Source organism: Embiotoca jacksoni, unplaced genomic scaffold, assembly GCF_022577435.1.
Source record: "Embiotoca jacksoni isolate LCO1_2020_lvr unplaced genomic scaffold, fEmbJac1.0.p SCAF_24, whole genome shotgun sequence".
NCBI classification, from domain to species: Eukaryota; Metazoa; Chordata; class Actinopteri; family Embiotocidae; genus Embiotoca; species Embiotoca jacksoni.
In genome coordinates, this window is record NW_027185375.1 from 3,995,093 (window position 1) to 4,007,596 (window position 12,504).

The 12,504-nt window shown below is 46.6% G+C and overlaps 1 protein-coding gene across 1 annotated transcript in view; it reads right to left on the bottom strand.

The window, feature by feature from the left end:
* tbc1d14 (TBC1 domain family, member 14) overlaps window positions 1-11,952 on the bottom strand; it is a 43,540-nt gene extending 31,588 nt beyond the window's left edge. The window contains 2 exon segments of the mRNA XM_069159120.1: window positions 7,793-8,570; window positions 11,394-11,952. Of these exon segments, the coding sequence (XP_069015221.1) occupies window positions 7,793-8,570; window positions 11,394-11,442 (827 nt within the window). The 5' untranslated portion in view covers window positions 11,443-11,952.
* Window positions 11,953-12,504: the final 552 nt, after the last annotated feature.

Below are 12,504 nucleotides of genomic sequence, written 5' to 3' on the forward strand. Positions count from 1 at the left end.
GGGGGGGACATCAAAGAGCCCCGATCCTGAACCGGATCTGGTCGAGAGGCGGTTTCATCTCGTGCCCTTGCGAGACAATTCGGGCTCTCGCCCGACCAATCGGCAACGTGCGCCGCGTTAAAACCTTTGGAAAGCTTTTGTTCTGAAACCGACCGGCTGGCGGAGGAAGCGAGGTCCGAAACGCACGATCTGACCCGAGCCCCGCCGGTTCGTCTCCGGGGAGGGGGGGGGGGACTGTTTTATAGAAGTTCTGCTTCACTGCTATTAATCCCCGGACCTAAATCTCAGCACGTCAACACGTCACCCGCCGACATATCTCGCAGCTTTTAATTATTTTTGACCCAGAAATCAACGTGTTTCCGGGCGCTTCCGTTTAACACACACACACACACACACACACACACACACACAACCGATTCTTCTGTCCGGCAGCAGAAGTGAAAGTGAAAACGCTTTATTTTGGTGTTCAGAAACAGCTGCAGCTTCCTGAGACACTTTCGTTTGAAAATATTTGTTTAGGCTGTAAAGTGTCCCCGAGTTTCACACTTTTTTTTTTTTTTTTTTTTGGAGCGTGCTGCACGTTTCTGTCCTCCACAAGTGTGAACGCGTGACGTCGTAGGTCAGCGAGCGTTACCGCACGAGTCTCTTGCAGATTTGCGGCCGTTGGCGAACAACACCCGACGGACTTCGCAGCCAACCAAGCTCGCCTGAGAGAAAGGGAAATAATGCATTCGATGACTCCGCATGCCGATATTACCGAACGAATTAAAAAAAAATATATATATATATATTCGGTGATAACCGGCGGTAAAGATATATATATACTAAAAAAAAATTAAAAAAAAAAAAAAAAGAAGAGAGTCCTTCAAAAACATCCTGATCGGCTACTTAAGAGCCCGGCGGGCTACGACGGCTTATGAAACTAACCACAAGACAAACAGGAACCGCGCCTTGCAAACTGCGAGTGAAAACATCACTGGGTCTGAAACCGTTTGCCACGTTTCGGTTTCCCGTGACGACCGAAAAAAATAAAAAATAAAAACTACCACAAACCTCGCGCTTTCTGTTCTCCAACCGTTTAATAATAATAATAATAATAATAATAATAATTCCCTGGGTGACTTAAGAGTTTAATAGAAGAAGCTGAAAGGCAGCCAGAACATTTATGTTCTTGCAAATTGTGAACAACATGCGGCGACAGTGTGATATTTAAGTGTTTTTTCAGCGGGGAAACAAACAAACAAACAAACACCTGTCACTTTCCATCCATCGTATTTATTTATCTTTATTTGATTTGTTTTCGTGTGTATACTCTGCGTGTTGTGTATTTATTCTTTTATTGCTATTATTTTGTTTTAAATCCAAAACAAAAATATTTTGTTTTAAATCTATCTCATTTCGTTTATTTCATACGTTTATTTCTAAACGCGTCCGTGCCGTGCGCACGCCGCCGTGGCGACCGCATTTCCCCGCTGTCTGATCCAACGCGGGTCTTCAAACGAGCTTCTCTCCCCTCGGAAGAGATAACGGAAGAATGCGCGAGGCGGCAACAAACTCGTAGAGCAACATTTTGCACTCGGGTGAAGAGGAAGCTGTCGTTTGGACGCGAGGATATCTGCCGTGATCAGAGCCGACGCCACCCGCAGAAAACGGGGGGAAAAGAAGGAAACATTAGCTTTTAGTTCACAAGGAAGTAACAGGAGAACTGAAAATGGGGGGTGGGGGAGGAGGAGGGGGGGATTTGATCTGAAGAGAAGTTACCAACTAAACCAGTGAAAAACTCAAAGTCCTTTTACTAGATTATAAACTCATCTCGCAGCCTTAATCAGCATTCGTTATCACCAAAGTTGAGAACCGTTGGCAACATGACTCCATCAGCTGATGAAGGCTGGAAGCTCGAGTGGGGGGGAGGGGGGGGGGACAAAACAAATAGAAGTAATAAAAACTTTGAGCTCATCCTGTGAATTATCTATGTGCACATTTGCAACATCCAGCAGTGATGGAGGGATTTTCCGATTTTTCCGCTAAAAGCGGAGCTCCCACCCCCCCACCCCCCCGCATCCCGTCAAGACATCCACAAAGCGGGGAGCGCCGACTCGCATTCAGTCCGCGGGCCGAAAGTGCCTCGAAGTTGACAGCTGAATGGCCGAGTCACCCCGGGGGGGGGGGGGCTGTGCTCGGCCGCTCAAGTGGAACGGCTCGGAGGTCCAAAAGGGGACCGGCGCAGGTCGCTTTCCGTTTGCGAGGTCAGTTCGAGCCGAGCCGAGGCTCCGCGCCGCGTTCTGCTCCCAACCCGCTGAGGAACTTCGGCGTTGCCCGAATCTGGTTGTGTCGGCAAATAAGGCGATAAGGCGTCCCAACAAACAAGGGAGGACGCCTGGCGTGGAAATGGCAAACAAGCCGGCGCTTGACGGAGGTTCTCCCGACCCATCATCAAAAAAGACATGAGCGAGCAGGAACGAGAAGCGCTCCGGGCTCTCTGCAGAACACGCTCGATCCTGGGAACACTGTGTATTCAGTCCAGGACAAAAAAGAAAAAAGAAGAAAAAGAAAAAAAAGAGGAGGCTGTCGAGCACAATTATTCAACCGGTGAATCAAATCACTGCAACTTGCTCGCGTGGAAAAATGACACTCAAAAATGTTCACGTACCGGCCAAAGTATGTCAGCAAACGAATGTCCGTCACCCTACCTGTCGATGTACAGAAGTAGCGACGGGGCTGCCATCCTGCTCCGTCACCCCAAAAAACAAAACCTCGAGCCCAAAAAGGAGTAAAAAAAAACGAAAAGCGGAAACTCCCGGTTGAAGTAGAAGCACTCCTTCAGTCGAGATTCACGCTCAGAGCCTCCATGCTTTTTAGATACGGTGTCTTAAGAAGAAGAAGAAAAAAAGAACAAAGTCCCACACAGCCACTCTGTTGAGGCGGACTGTGAAGGAACAGGAGGTAGACCTAACAAATGAGAGGGGAGGGGAGGGTGAGGAGGAGGGGAGGGGAGGGGAGGGGGTGAGGAGCAGCAGTCTGAAGGACAGTGAGGGAATAAGTAACTTCTCCGTGAGAGGGAGGCGGCATGACACAACAGCAAACGTCAGTAACACAGAAAGTATCCCATCAGCTGACTGATCATCAATCGTGTGCTGTAAACAACCGCTTCCTTGTGTGTGTGTGTGTGTGTGTGTGTGTGTGTGTGTGTGTGTGTGTGTGTGTGTGTGTGTGTGTGTGTGTGTCTGACATTTTTAAAAAATCACAGGTTTACTTTGTGAGGGGGACAAATTTGAGGAGAATCCAAAACCATCACTGTTTAAAAAAAAAAATTGAAAAAAAATTAAAAAAAACACGTCACTTATTACCAAAAGCGCAGCTGGACTATTCACTCGTATTATAAACCAGCGTTCGGCAGCTCACTTGAACTTGTAAACAATTACTTGTTTACCCGCTAGGGAAGTAAATGGTAAACGGTCTGTACTTGTATAGCGCTTTATCACTGATGGAAAAAAAAAAAAAAAAGATTTGTCTCTTCCTCTTGTTTGCATTGTGGCTCCAAAAAGTCTCTTCTGTCTTATTTTCAAGTGATTCCTTTATTGTTTTACTTTCCGCATCTAATTGACGACTCCCAGGTGTCCTCATCTTGTGACCTGCAAATCTAATCAATATTACCATACAAAAGCAGACACAAAGGGAACGGGGCGGGGGGTGGGGGGGGGACTGTCAACTGTTTGTCACACTGTATTCACTAGCTAGGACCCCGCCTCGGCCGGGGGCGAACCTTCATTGATTGGGGGGGGGAGATTAAGCCGGGGTGAGAGTTTCGCGGTTTGGGGGAAGGCTTAGTCGAGGATCCACTGTGGCTCCCGGATACGGGCGTACACGTTTTATTTTTGTTGTTGTTTTTTTTAAATCACAAGATCGCAAGGTGCAGGAAAAGGTCCAGGAAGTTCATGAAGGGTCTCAGCCAATCTGACAGCAGACCCGTCAACTGTACCTCGCATACACACACACACACACACACACACACATCATCCATCAAGTCATTAATACCGCCATCAAACATGTTCCAATTACCACAGTTTACTGTAATTGCCCAGCATTTTATTCTTTGTACATATCGCCTCTGTACACGGTTCTGCTTTGAGCCAAGTTCCCACCCGCTGATTGAAGTCGAAAGGAGTCAACGCTCAGCCTAACCCGAGCGGGCTGACCGAAGTTTAACGTGGAGCGCGTCTCCTTATTTTACCGAGAACGGACCAAACGTCCCGTCTGCCGAGTTTATCTCCGTTCGCCAAAACTGGTCGCGCTGCCGCAACGCCGGCCGCCCGAACAACGCAACCAAATCGCATCGAAATCTTATCCAAACCTCGCTTCTGAGCGCCGACGACTCTGCCGCGTTCCCATTCGGGACGTCGGCCGCGTCGAAACGAGCGCTCCTCCTCGAGCCGCGATTCTCACTTTAACGTGCTGTACGTCATCGTCCGCGTGACCGGTACATTTTGGATGACCTCCCACCCGGCTGCACGCAGGAGAAATGTTTCTTCCTGCAGTGTGTGTTAACGTGCCAACACGTGCTTATCAGCATTCAAGCGCAGCTGAAGATGTTAGAAGATCAGATTCGACTTTGTTAATCCCGCGGCGGGGGAATTCGGTCGTCGCAGCAGGAAAGAAAACCCAAAAGTGCGCACGCTATGAAACAAAATACATGTACAAATACGTATAAGATATAAGAAATAAGATGGATAAAAAAAATCTTATTTTATAATAAATACACACACACAGACTACGCACACACAAAACAAAAGAGTTTTGTCAAACCAAAAGTGTCCGATAAACAAACTTTGACCCGCTGGTGGCGCCAAACAATCAGAGGATCATCCGCCGGACAACGTCTGGACCGGGTTCTGTGGAATCCGTCAACACGTCGCCCAGAAAATTCCGCCCGGACCGACGCGGAGAACGGACTCGACAACAGGTCAGTCGAGAAGCCAACAATTCAGCAGCGTCTTCCCCGCACTTGTGAAAATCAGCCACAACCACCAGCTGCAGATGTTTGGCAGCGTCTCCGCTTGAAAATATCATTTTTACAGCATGTAATGTAACATTACGTCGCTATTCTGTCGAAATGAAATTAGTACGTAATCAATAAATAAGCAGTGAATGCTGTTTTTTTTGTTGTTGTTGTTGTTGTTTTTTTTCCCAGTGTGTTACTACCCAGCTCGGTAATGGCAAAAATCACATGCTTTCGTTACAAAGTTTAAAGTCCTCTGCCGGTCCACCATAAAACAATATTTCAGGCACACGTCATAAAACAAAACGGCACGTGCCGGGTTTGCAGCTGTGAACTTCATTTTCGGCCAGCGGCGTCGTCCAAAACCTTTTTTTTTTTTTTTTTTTTCCATAATTAAAAGTTTGACTCGGCGGTGCGAAATCCTCGTCACTGTTAATCGAAGTAGAAGTGAGGTGGAGATGATTTTTTTTCTTTCTTTTTATTATTTTTATTTTTTTAATGGCAACGTGTGATCCAGGTCACCGAGTGTGAAACCAGTTATGGATCCACTTCGAGGAATTTCAAACGGACTTTCCTGAATTTTAAATGCATGGTGCGTTTCATTATGTTCTGGTCTGATCTCCATCAGCCGACTGACCTCCCGCTTCTCAACATGCTGCTCTCCTCTCGAGGATTAGTACTCCTCCCCCCCCCTCTCCATTTTTCTTTCGTTTTAGAATCTTAAATTAAGATTGGAGAGTTACATCGATCGCACTTTAGGATTTTGCAAATGCTCGTGTCTGACCTTTCTTTTTTTTTTTTTTTTTTTTTTTTTTAAATCCCTGTGTGCCCGACGGATGAATAAAACCTCCATACGAAGCCACGGACGCTCTCCGGACGCCGTCCTCCGCACGGACGCATTCACCTCCAACTTCTCGTGTCCAAATCCCCCTCCTCCCCCCGGACTGGTTGTCGCTAAATGTCACCACGTCCCGCTGGCCGCTAGGGGCGGGTCAGGAATTTAGGAAGTATTCGAAAGCTCGCTTTACCGTCGCCCGGCTGTGATGCGTCACTCCCGTCAGAAGGTGGCGGTAAAGCGCCGAAAAAAAGGTACCCGCCAGCCGCATTAAACAAACACGTGAATGGGGGCGGGGGCGAGGGGGGGGGGGCTGCTGCTGCTCTTTACCAAAAGAACTTGTCCCACGCCGACCACCCGCCTCGCCGAAATAAAATCCTGGATGCGAGCCAACTTTCTCCAACTGAACCGTGACAAATTGGGAATGATTGTCATCGGCTCCACACTGCACTGCTCTGTCCCCCCCCCCCCCCCCCCCCGCCAAGCTGGAGTCCTTTTCGACAGCAACCTCTCCTTCGAGCGCCACATCAAACAGCTCACCAGAAGTTCGTCGCCCGCCTCCGTCCCTCACTCTCCTTTCTCTGCTGCCCGAAAAACAAAAAAACCTGACCCACGCCTTCATCACACCCACGCTCCGTTACTGCATTATCATTCTCTACGGAACGTCGTCCAAAAGTCCTGAACGAACTCCAGCACGTCCACAACTCAGCTGCACTCCCGTCATCGCGTCACTCGTTACGTTACGTTTCATTTAGCTGACGCTTTTGTCCAAAGCGACTTACGATGAGTGCATTTCGACCACGAGGGTACAAAACCCAGAATGACAGGAATCAAGAAAATACGATTTCTTCAAGAAAGCCAAACTACAAAAGTGCTAGGTGCCATTTTAAGCGCTACCAGAGTGCTACCTGTACTCCCGTCCTCCGGAACCTCCACTGGCTTCCCGTCCCTCAACGGGTCCAGTTCGAAGTCCTTCTCCTCACCCACAAGGCCCCTCCGCAACCAACCGACCGACCGACCAACCGACCAACCAACCAGCACCCCCCTCCCCCCCCCTCAGTTTTTCATAACAGTTTTTACGGTCATCAGCGGATTTGAACGTGATTGTCGCGTGATTTATACTTGTATTGTGCTGTCTTGATCATTTTAACCCGCAAAGTGTCTTTGAGTATGTTGAAAAGCGCTAAACAAATAAAATGTGTTATTTTAATAAAAGAAGTCGCCAAAAGGTAAACCGCTATCTTTTTTTTTTTTTTTTTTTAAAAGAGGAAACGGAACACCCGCGCACACAAAAACAGGAAGTGACCCATTACAAGCAGTGGGGGGGGGGGGGGGGGGGGGGGGGGTCGGAGGGACGACTCGGCCACGCAGGGTTAATAAAGCGTCCTTGAGTAATGGCAACTTCCGCGAAGTGCAGATAGATAACAAAAAAAAACAACAACAAAAAGTTTTGACCTAATTCTAATGCAAACCTAATATTAAAAAAAAAGGCATATATTTGGCCCATAATAGTTTATTCATAGTGAAAATAGATGTAAGGACACAAGTGTTTATTAAAGTACAGCACTTGTTAACAATTAAAACGTCTATAAAGACATTTGTATTACGACTACTGTGTTTTTATTTGTTTTTACAGCAGCCTCCACTTGCAGGTTGTTACTTACCCTTCAATCAAATTATAGCAGATCGGAAACTATGAGCATGATGTTTATCTTCTGCTTAAATACTAACGGCGAGCACAGGTGAAATTTAATATTTAAAACTCGTAAGCATCTATTTTTGTGTATGACTTAAGGGGAATGTCGTGTTGTAGAAAATACGGTTTGCTTATGTACAAAACGAAGTTCATGGAGCCACGTTAGAGGGTGTGAAAGCTTTCTTCTTTTTTTTTTACTCGAAAACATCTCCCCGTCTGCTAAAATAAAGAGTTATCCTCGTAGCGACAGATGCTGTGAACTCACCTGGTGAACAAGCTCGCCAGAGGTCCCAGTTTCTTCTGCCGTCCGTCCTCGTCCTGCTGCGCGGCCCCCGACCCCGGATGCAGCCGCGAAGGACTCCACAGGTCCCGGAGGTTTCCCGACGACGACAGCGTCACGTCCGAGAAGTGAGCGGTGCCGCTGTCGTCCGTCTCCAGGGTGACGATGGCGCTGGAGTCGGAGGTGACGGTGAAATCCAAGATGTCCTCGTTGGAGACCGACAGCTCCGTGCTCATGCTGGACACGCTGCACACGGAGACGTCGTCGCTGCGGTTCAAGGCTCCGCCGGCGGCGGCGCCCGTGCCCGAGGCGGCGGGCGACCTGAGGGCCGGGCTGAAGAGGCGGATGGAGTCGTAGCCGCTGCGGGGGAAGGTGGAGGACTTGCGCATGGCGTTGCCGTCGGAGGGGTCGTCGTCCAGCGGCAAGGTGGCGGGGGAGCCGCGGCTGGAGTCCGGGGGGAGGAGGAGGCCGCCGCCGTCTCCCGGCCGCTGGTGGCCGTGGAGGATGGGCTCCGGAGGGTTGATCTCCAGGGTGGGTATCCCCGAGTCCTGAGAGGTCAAGCTGTGGCTGTCCGGGTCCAGGTCCGAGTAAGCCTTCTGGGGGCTGCTGTAGTAGATGGGGGTGGAGGAGCAGGATGGCTTGTAACTGGGCAGGGTGGGCAGGGTGGGCTCGCTGTGCGGGGTCGAGCGGTGGCGGGTGGCCCGCTCGTGGAGGCGGGAGGCGCCCGGCTCGCCGACGGCGGCGCCGTTCTCCACCGTGGCTCCTGCGGACGCACCGTCGAAGAGAAGAGCGGTCAGATCAATATGTTTTTAAAACGACTTCTTTTTTTTTTTTAACCCTTTAAGCACCAGAGGCCCCCCAATCGGGGGCCGGGGACTAAACTATTATCAACATATGGTTGCAGAGACGTACTCTTTTTGCAATTTCCAAGCAGACGCCTAAAGAAATTGGTGTTTTTAAAGGGTTAAATTTAACTAAAAGAAGTTAACCACATCACAAAACAATTCTTACCATCCTTATCGTGAGCAGTGTTATCCAATGAGAGTCCACAGTTGTTTGGACATTTATTCCAAACATTTATTTTTTTCTACACTTTCTTCTTTCATTTGTCAAATATCGAAGCCATCTACAGTATTTTGCCCCGGCTTGTTTTTGTTTTACCTATATTCATATTGATATTCTGCTGCCATACTTCCAGAATCACTTTTTCCGTCAGGAATTCGACTTGGTGATAACAGCCGAGTGGAGCAACAAACAAACAAAAAAAAACAGGAGAATAAAAACATAAAAAAGGGCACGAAGCAAACGTAAAGATGAAACTTAGTAGAATAAATTAACCGTAAAATAAAATTAAAACGTACTGCATATATTCAAGTTAAGTAAACGTGCTCAAAACATTATGATACATATTGTGCAATATTTACACTAATTTTTTTTTTTTTTTTTTTTTAAACGCTGTTTATGTTGTTTATCAATGGACAAAAGATGATTCTGAAAAAAGTTTACATATCTGATAAGTTGTGTAAAACTTATGAGGTCAACTTTTCAACCAAAACAGTGAAACATTTTGTCAAAGTGAGGATTTGCTGCTGTTCTCAGTTTTTTGGTTATTGAATATTGTTGGTTTTGATCAGCCTAACGGAGTCATGTGAAGATGTCACCACGAGCTCTGAGGGACGTAATGGAGGCTTGTCATCAACTGTGCAGATCGGGACCAGGAAGTTCCCCTTCTGGCAAGTAGTTCGTGGCTAATTGAGTAACTACTGCTTTATTTGGTGATGTAAACGCCCCCCGCCCCCCCCCCAAAAAAAAGCAGTATTACCAAATATGAAGTTCTGCTCTGAGCTACGTTTTCAGTTGATCTACTGCTTTCATGGAGCTTTTTTAAAAATGTTTTTTTTTTTTTTATTTATTATAGATTTGTGCCTGATAAAATAACCACAACTTAAATATGTTTTAAGTAACGTAGCTAAAGTGCAGATGGGTGTCAAAAGCTCATTAAATCAGCCCTGACTGTAAAACCTGTGGTTCATAATAATAGAAAATATTTACATGTTGACATTGACAGCTCCGCAACGTCATTAAAAAAAAATTTGTCTAATGGACCAGGACATTGAGTACATGGGCGTGACACCATGATAGGCGAAAACTAATCCCGCAGTAACCACCGGCCTGTAACTGGAGTCTGCGGTGTAACGTGAACGGGGCCTCGGCAGGAGCGCATCGGGCTTCAACACACGCTGGGAAACTAAGCCAGAAATGAAAACACACTTTATGACAAACTAGATATTTGTTTTTTGTTTTTTTTAAATGGAAGGTAGGTTCAAGGTTTCTACCAGCGCGACTCACAGAGTCACCGACGTATTCGAGTGAACGCAACTCGAAAGTCTTGGTCTCGCAGAAGGTGCACGATACCGAGAGTGTGTCGACTTGGGAGAAATTTAAAAGGACCAAAGCTTTTCTCGGTCAAATAAATCCACTTAGAGAGCGTAACACACGCCAGAGTCTTACCCAAGCTCTAAACCCTGACCTGCAGGTTGTCATGTGAGACTGGCAGACTTTGTCCCAAAACACAGCAACAGGTTGTTCCTGTGCCAAGTGGGGTGGGTGGGTGGGGTAGTGGGTGGGGTGGGTGGGTGGGGGTATCCACGCATACACACACACCAGCATAAAGACACGAACGTTCTTCTTCGTTAAAAAAAAACAACCATGAAACAACGAGGTTGCCATCTTTGATTGTCTTACCGCACCACCCTTTTGAATACACGCACACAATCCTGTCCTGTGAGTCACCACAGCATTTTAAACAGGCACCGTGAGGGGAGGCAATATCCCTTTTTTTTTTACCCTCGGGACGGATAACGTCGGAAACGCGTTCGGGGCTTTGCGCTATCAGTTTGAGTTATTACACAAAAGTACAGCTGCATATTTATGAGCGCATAAGAAAGTCGCAGTCAAAGTCCTATTCGATGAAATGAGGACATTTGGTTGCACGTATTCAAAACTTCTGAGCCTTGGAATCTAATGCCGCATTACATTTTATATAGGCCTACATAAAATTTCACATTCTCTCCGAGCATGGTGACGCTTCATATTTTATGTGTGCTATTATTGAAGACTGTAAAAGAGTAGCTGTGGGGTTAAAAAAAAAAATGATTTCATTCATTTGCATTGAGGGAAATATGACAATGTATGTTGAACATTAAGGATGTGCTATGGCTAAACTAATCATAAGCTTAAAACAATTCATACAGAGTGTGGTTAAAAGTTTACATTTGACTGCGTGGTTAAAAGTTCAAAATTTCCTCTCATTGAGCGGCTATTTTTATATTAAACGTATGCCGAATTGAAGAATGGCATTAATTGCTGCACAAAATGCAAATTATCATGGATTGATAACGGTGTGAATTTACAATATTAAAAATAAAAAAAATAAAAAACACGTTTAAATGTGATATTTTTTTTGAATGCAGTTTGGTTGGACCTGGGACGTCACGGAGCCTGCAGCATCAGAGGGGGGTTTCAAAGTGTTACGCGAGTTAACCGTGATAAATAACAAGAGGAGGACCGAGGGCAGCCAACGTACCGCAGCGGCTGTCTGTCCGGTCCCGGGTGCCGTGGGTCGGGTTCGCCATGCTGCCGGTTGACGCTACAGGTGGGCGGCAGGTGGTCTCCGGCCGGAGTGGTCCATGGTGATGCTGCTGGGACTAACTGCTACACCACCACCACCACATCCATCACCACCACCGTCGTCGTCGTCATCATCTCCCTACCTCCCTCCAACGCGGCTCAGTGCACACAAACACGTGGGTTCACGTGTTTTGACAGTAAATTCACCTCGAGGAGGAAAGGCTCGTGAACGCACCGCACCGGCTCACCGGCCGACTGCACTTGTCGCTGACGCCGACTCACCGATTTCACCAGCGCTTCCTCAAGTGGAAGCAAAAAAAAATTAAGTTAAAAAACGCGAGAGACATCCGTTTTGGCTTTTCGCGGCGTCGCGACAGCGGATGGTGGGGGGGGGGGGGACGGGACACTCCGCCACCGCTTGAGAGAAGAAGAAGAAGAAGAAGAGGAATTTCTCAAGTTTATCCGGAATCGTTAACATTTCATACCTGTCTCGACGCTTCCGCCGCCATTTTAAAACAAACTTGTACCGAGTGCGGTGTAATCGAGTCAAGAAAGTTCCCCGTCGATGGATTCACCTGTCTGGACCTGAAGGCATTAATAATCGACCGACACGCTCAGAAATAAAAGTATGTTTCCTCCTGAATTATATTACCACACAATATTTGAGTGTGTTGTTAAAGTGAAATGGTTATGGAACTTTATTTCTATAAGACTTGAGAGTTTCTGTCAGCATATATATCTAAATATTTACATATGTATATATAGATATATGTATCTATATATACATATATATAAGGCATTAATAATCGACCGACATGCTCAGAAATAAAAGTATGTTTCCTCCTGAATTATATTACCACACAATATTTGAGTGTGTTGTTAAAGTGAAATGGTTATGGAACTTTATTTCTATAAGACTTGAGAGTTTCTGTCAGCATATATATCTATCGAAATATATATATATGTATATACATATATCTACATATATATATATATATGTAGAGAGAGAGAGATGTCCAGATATATGTATGTATAGACAGATAGATAGAGACAGACAGATAGATAGA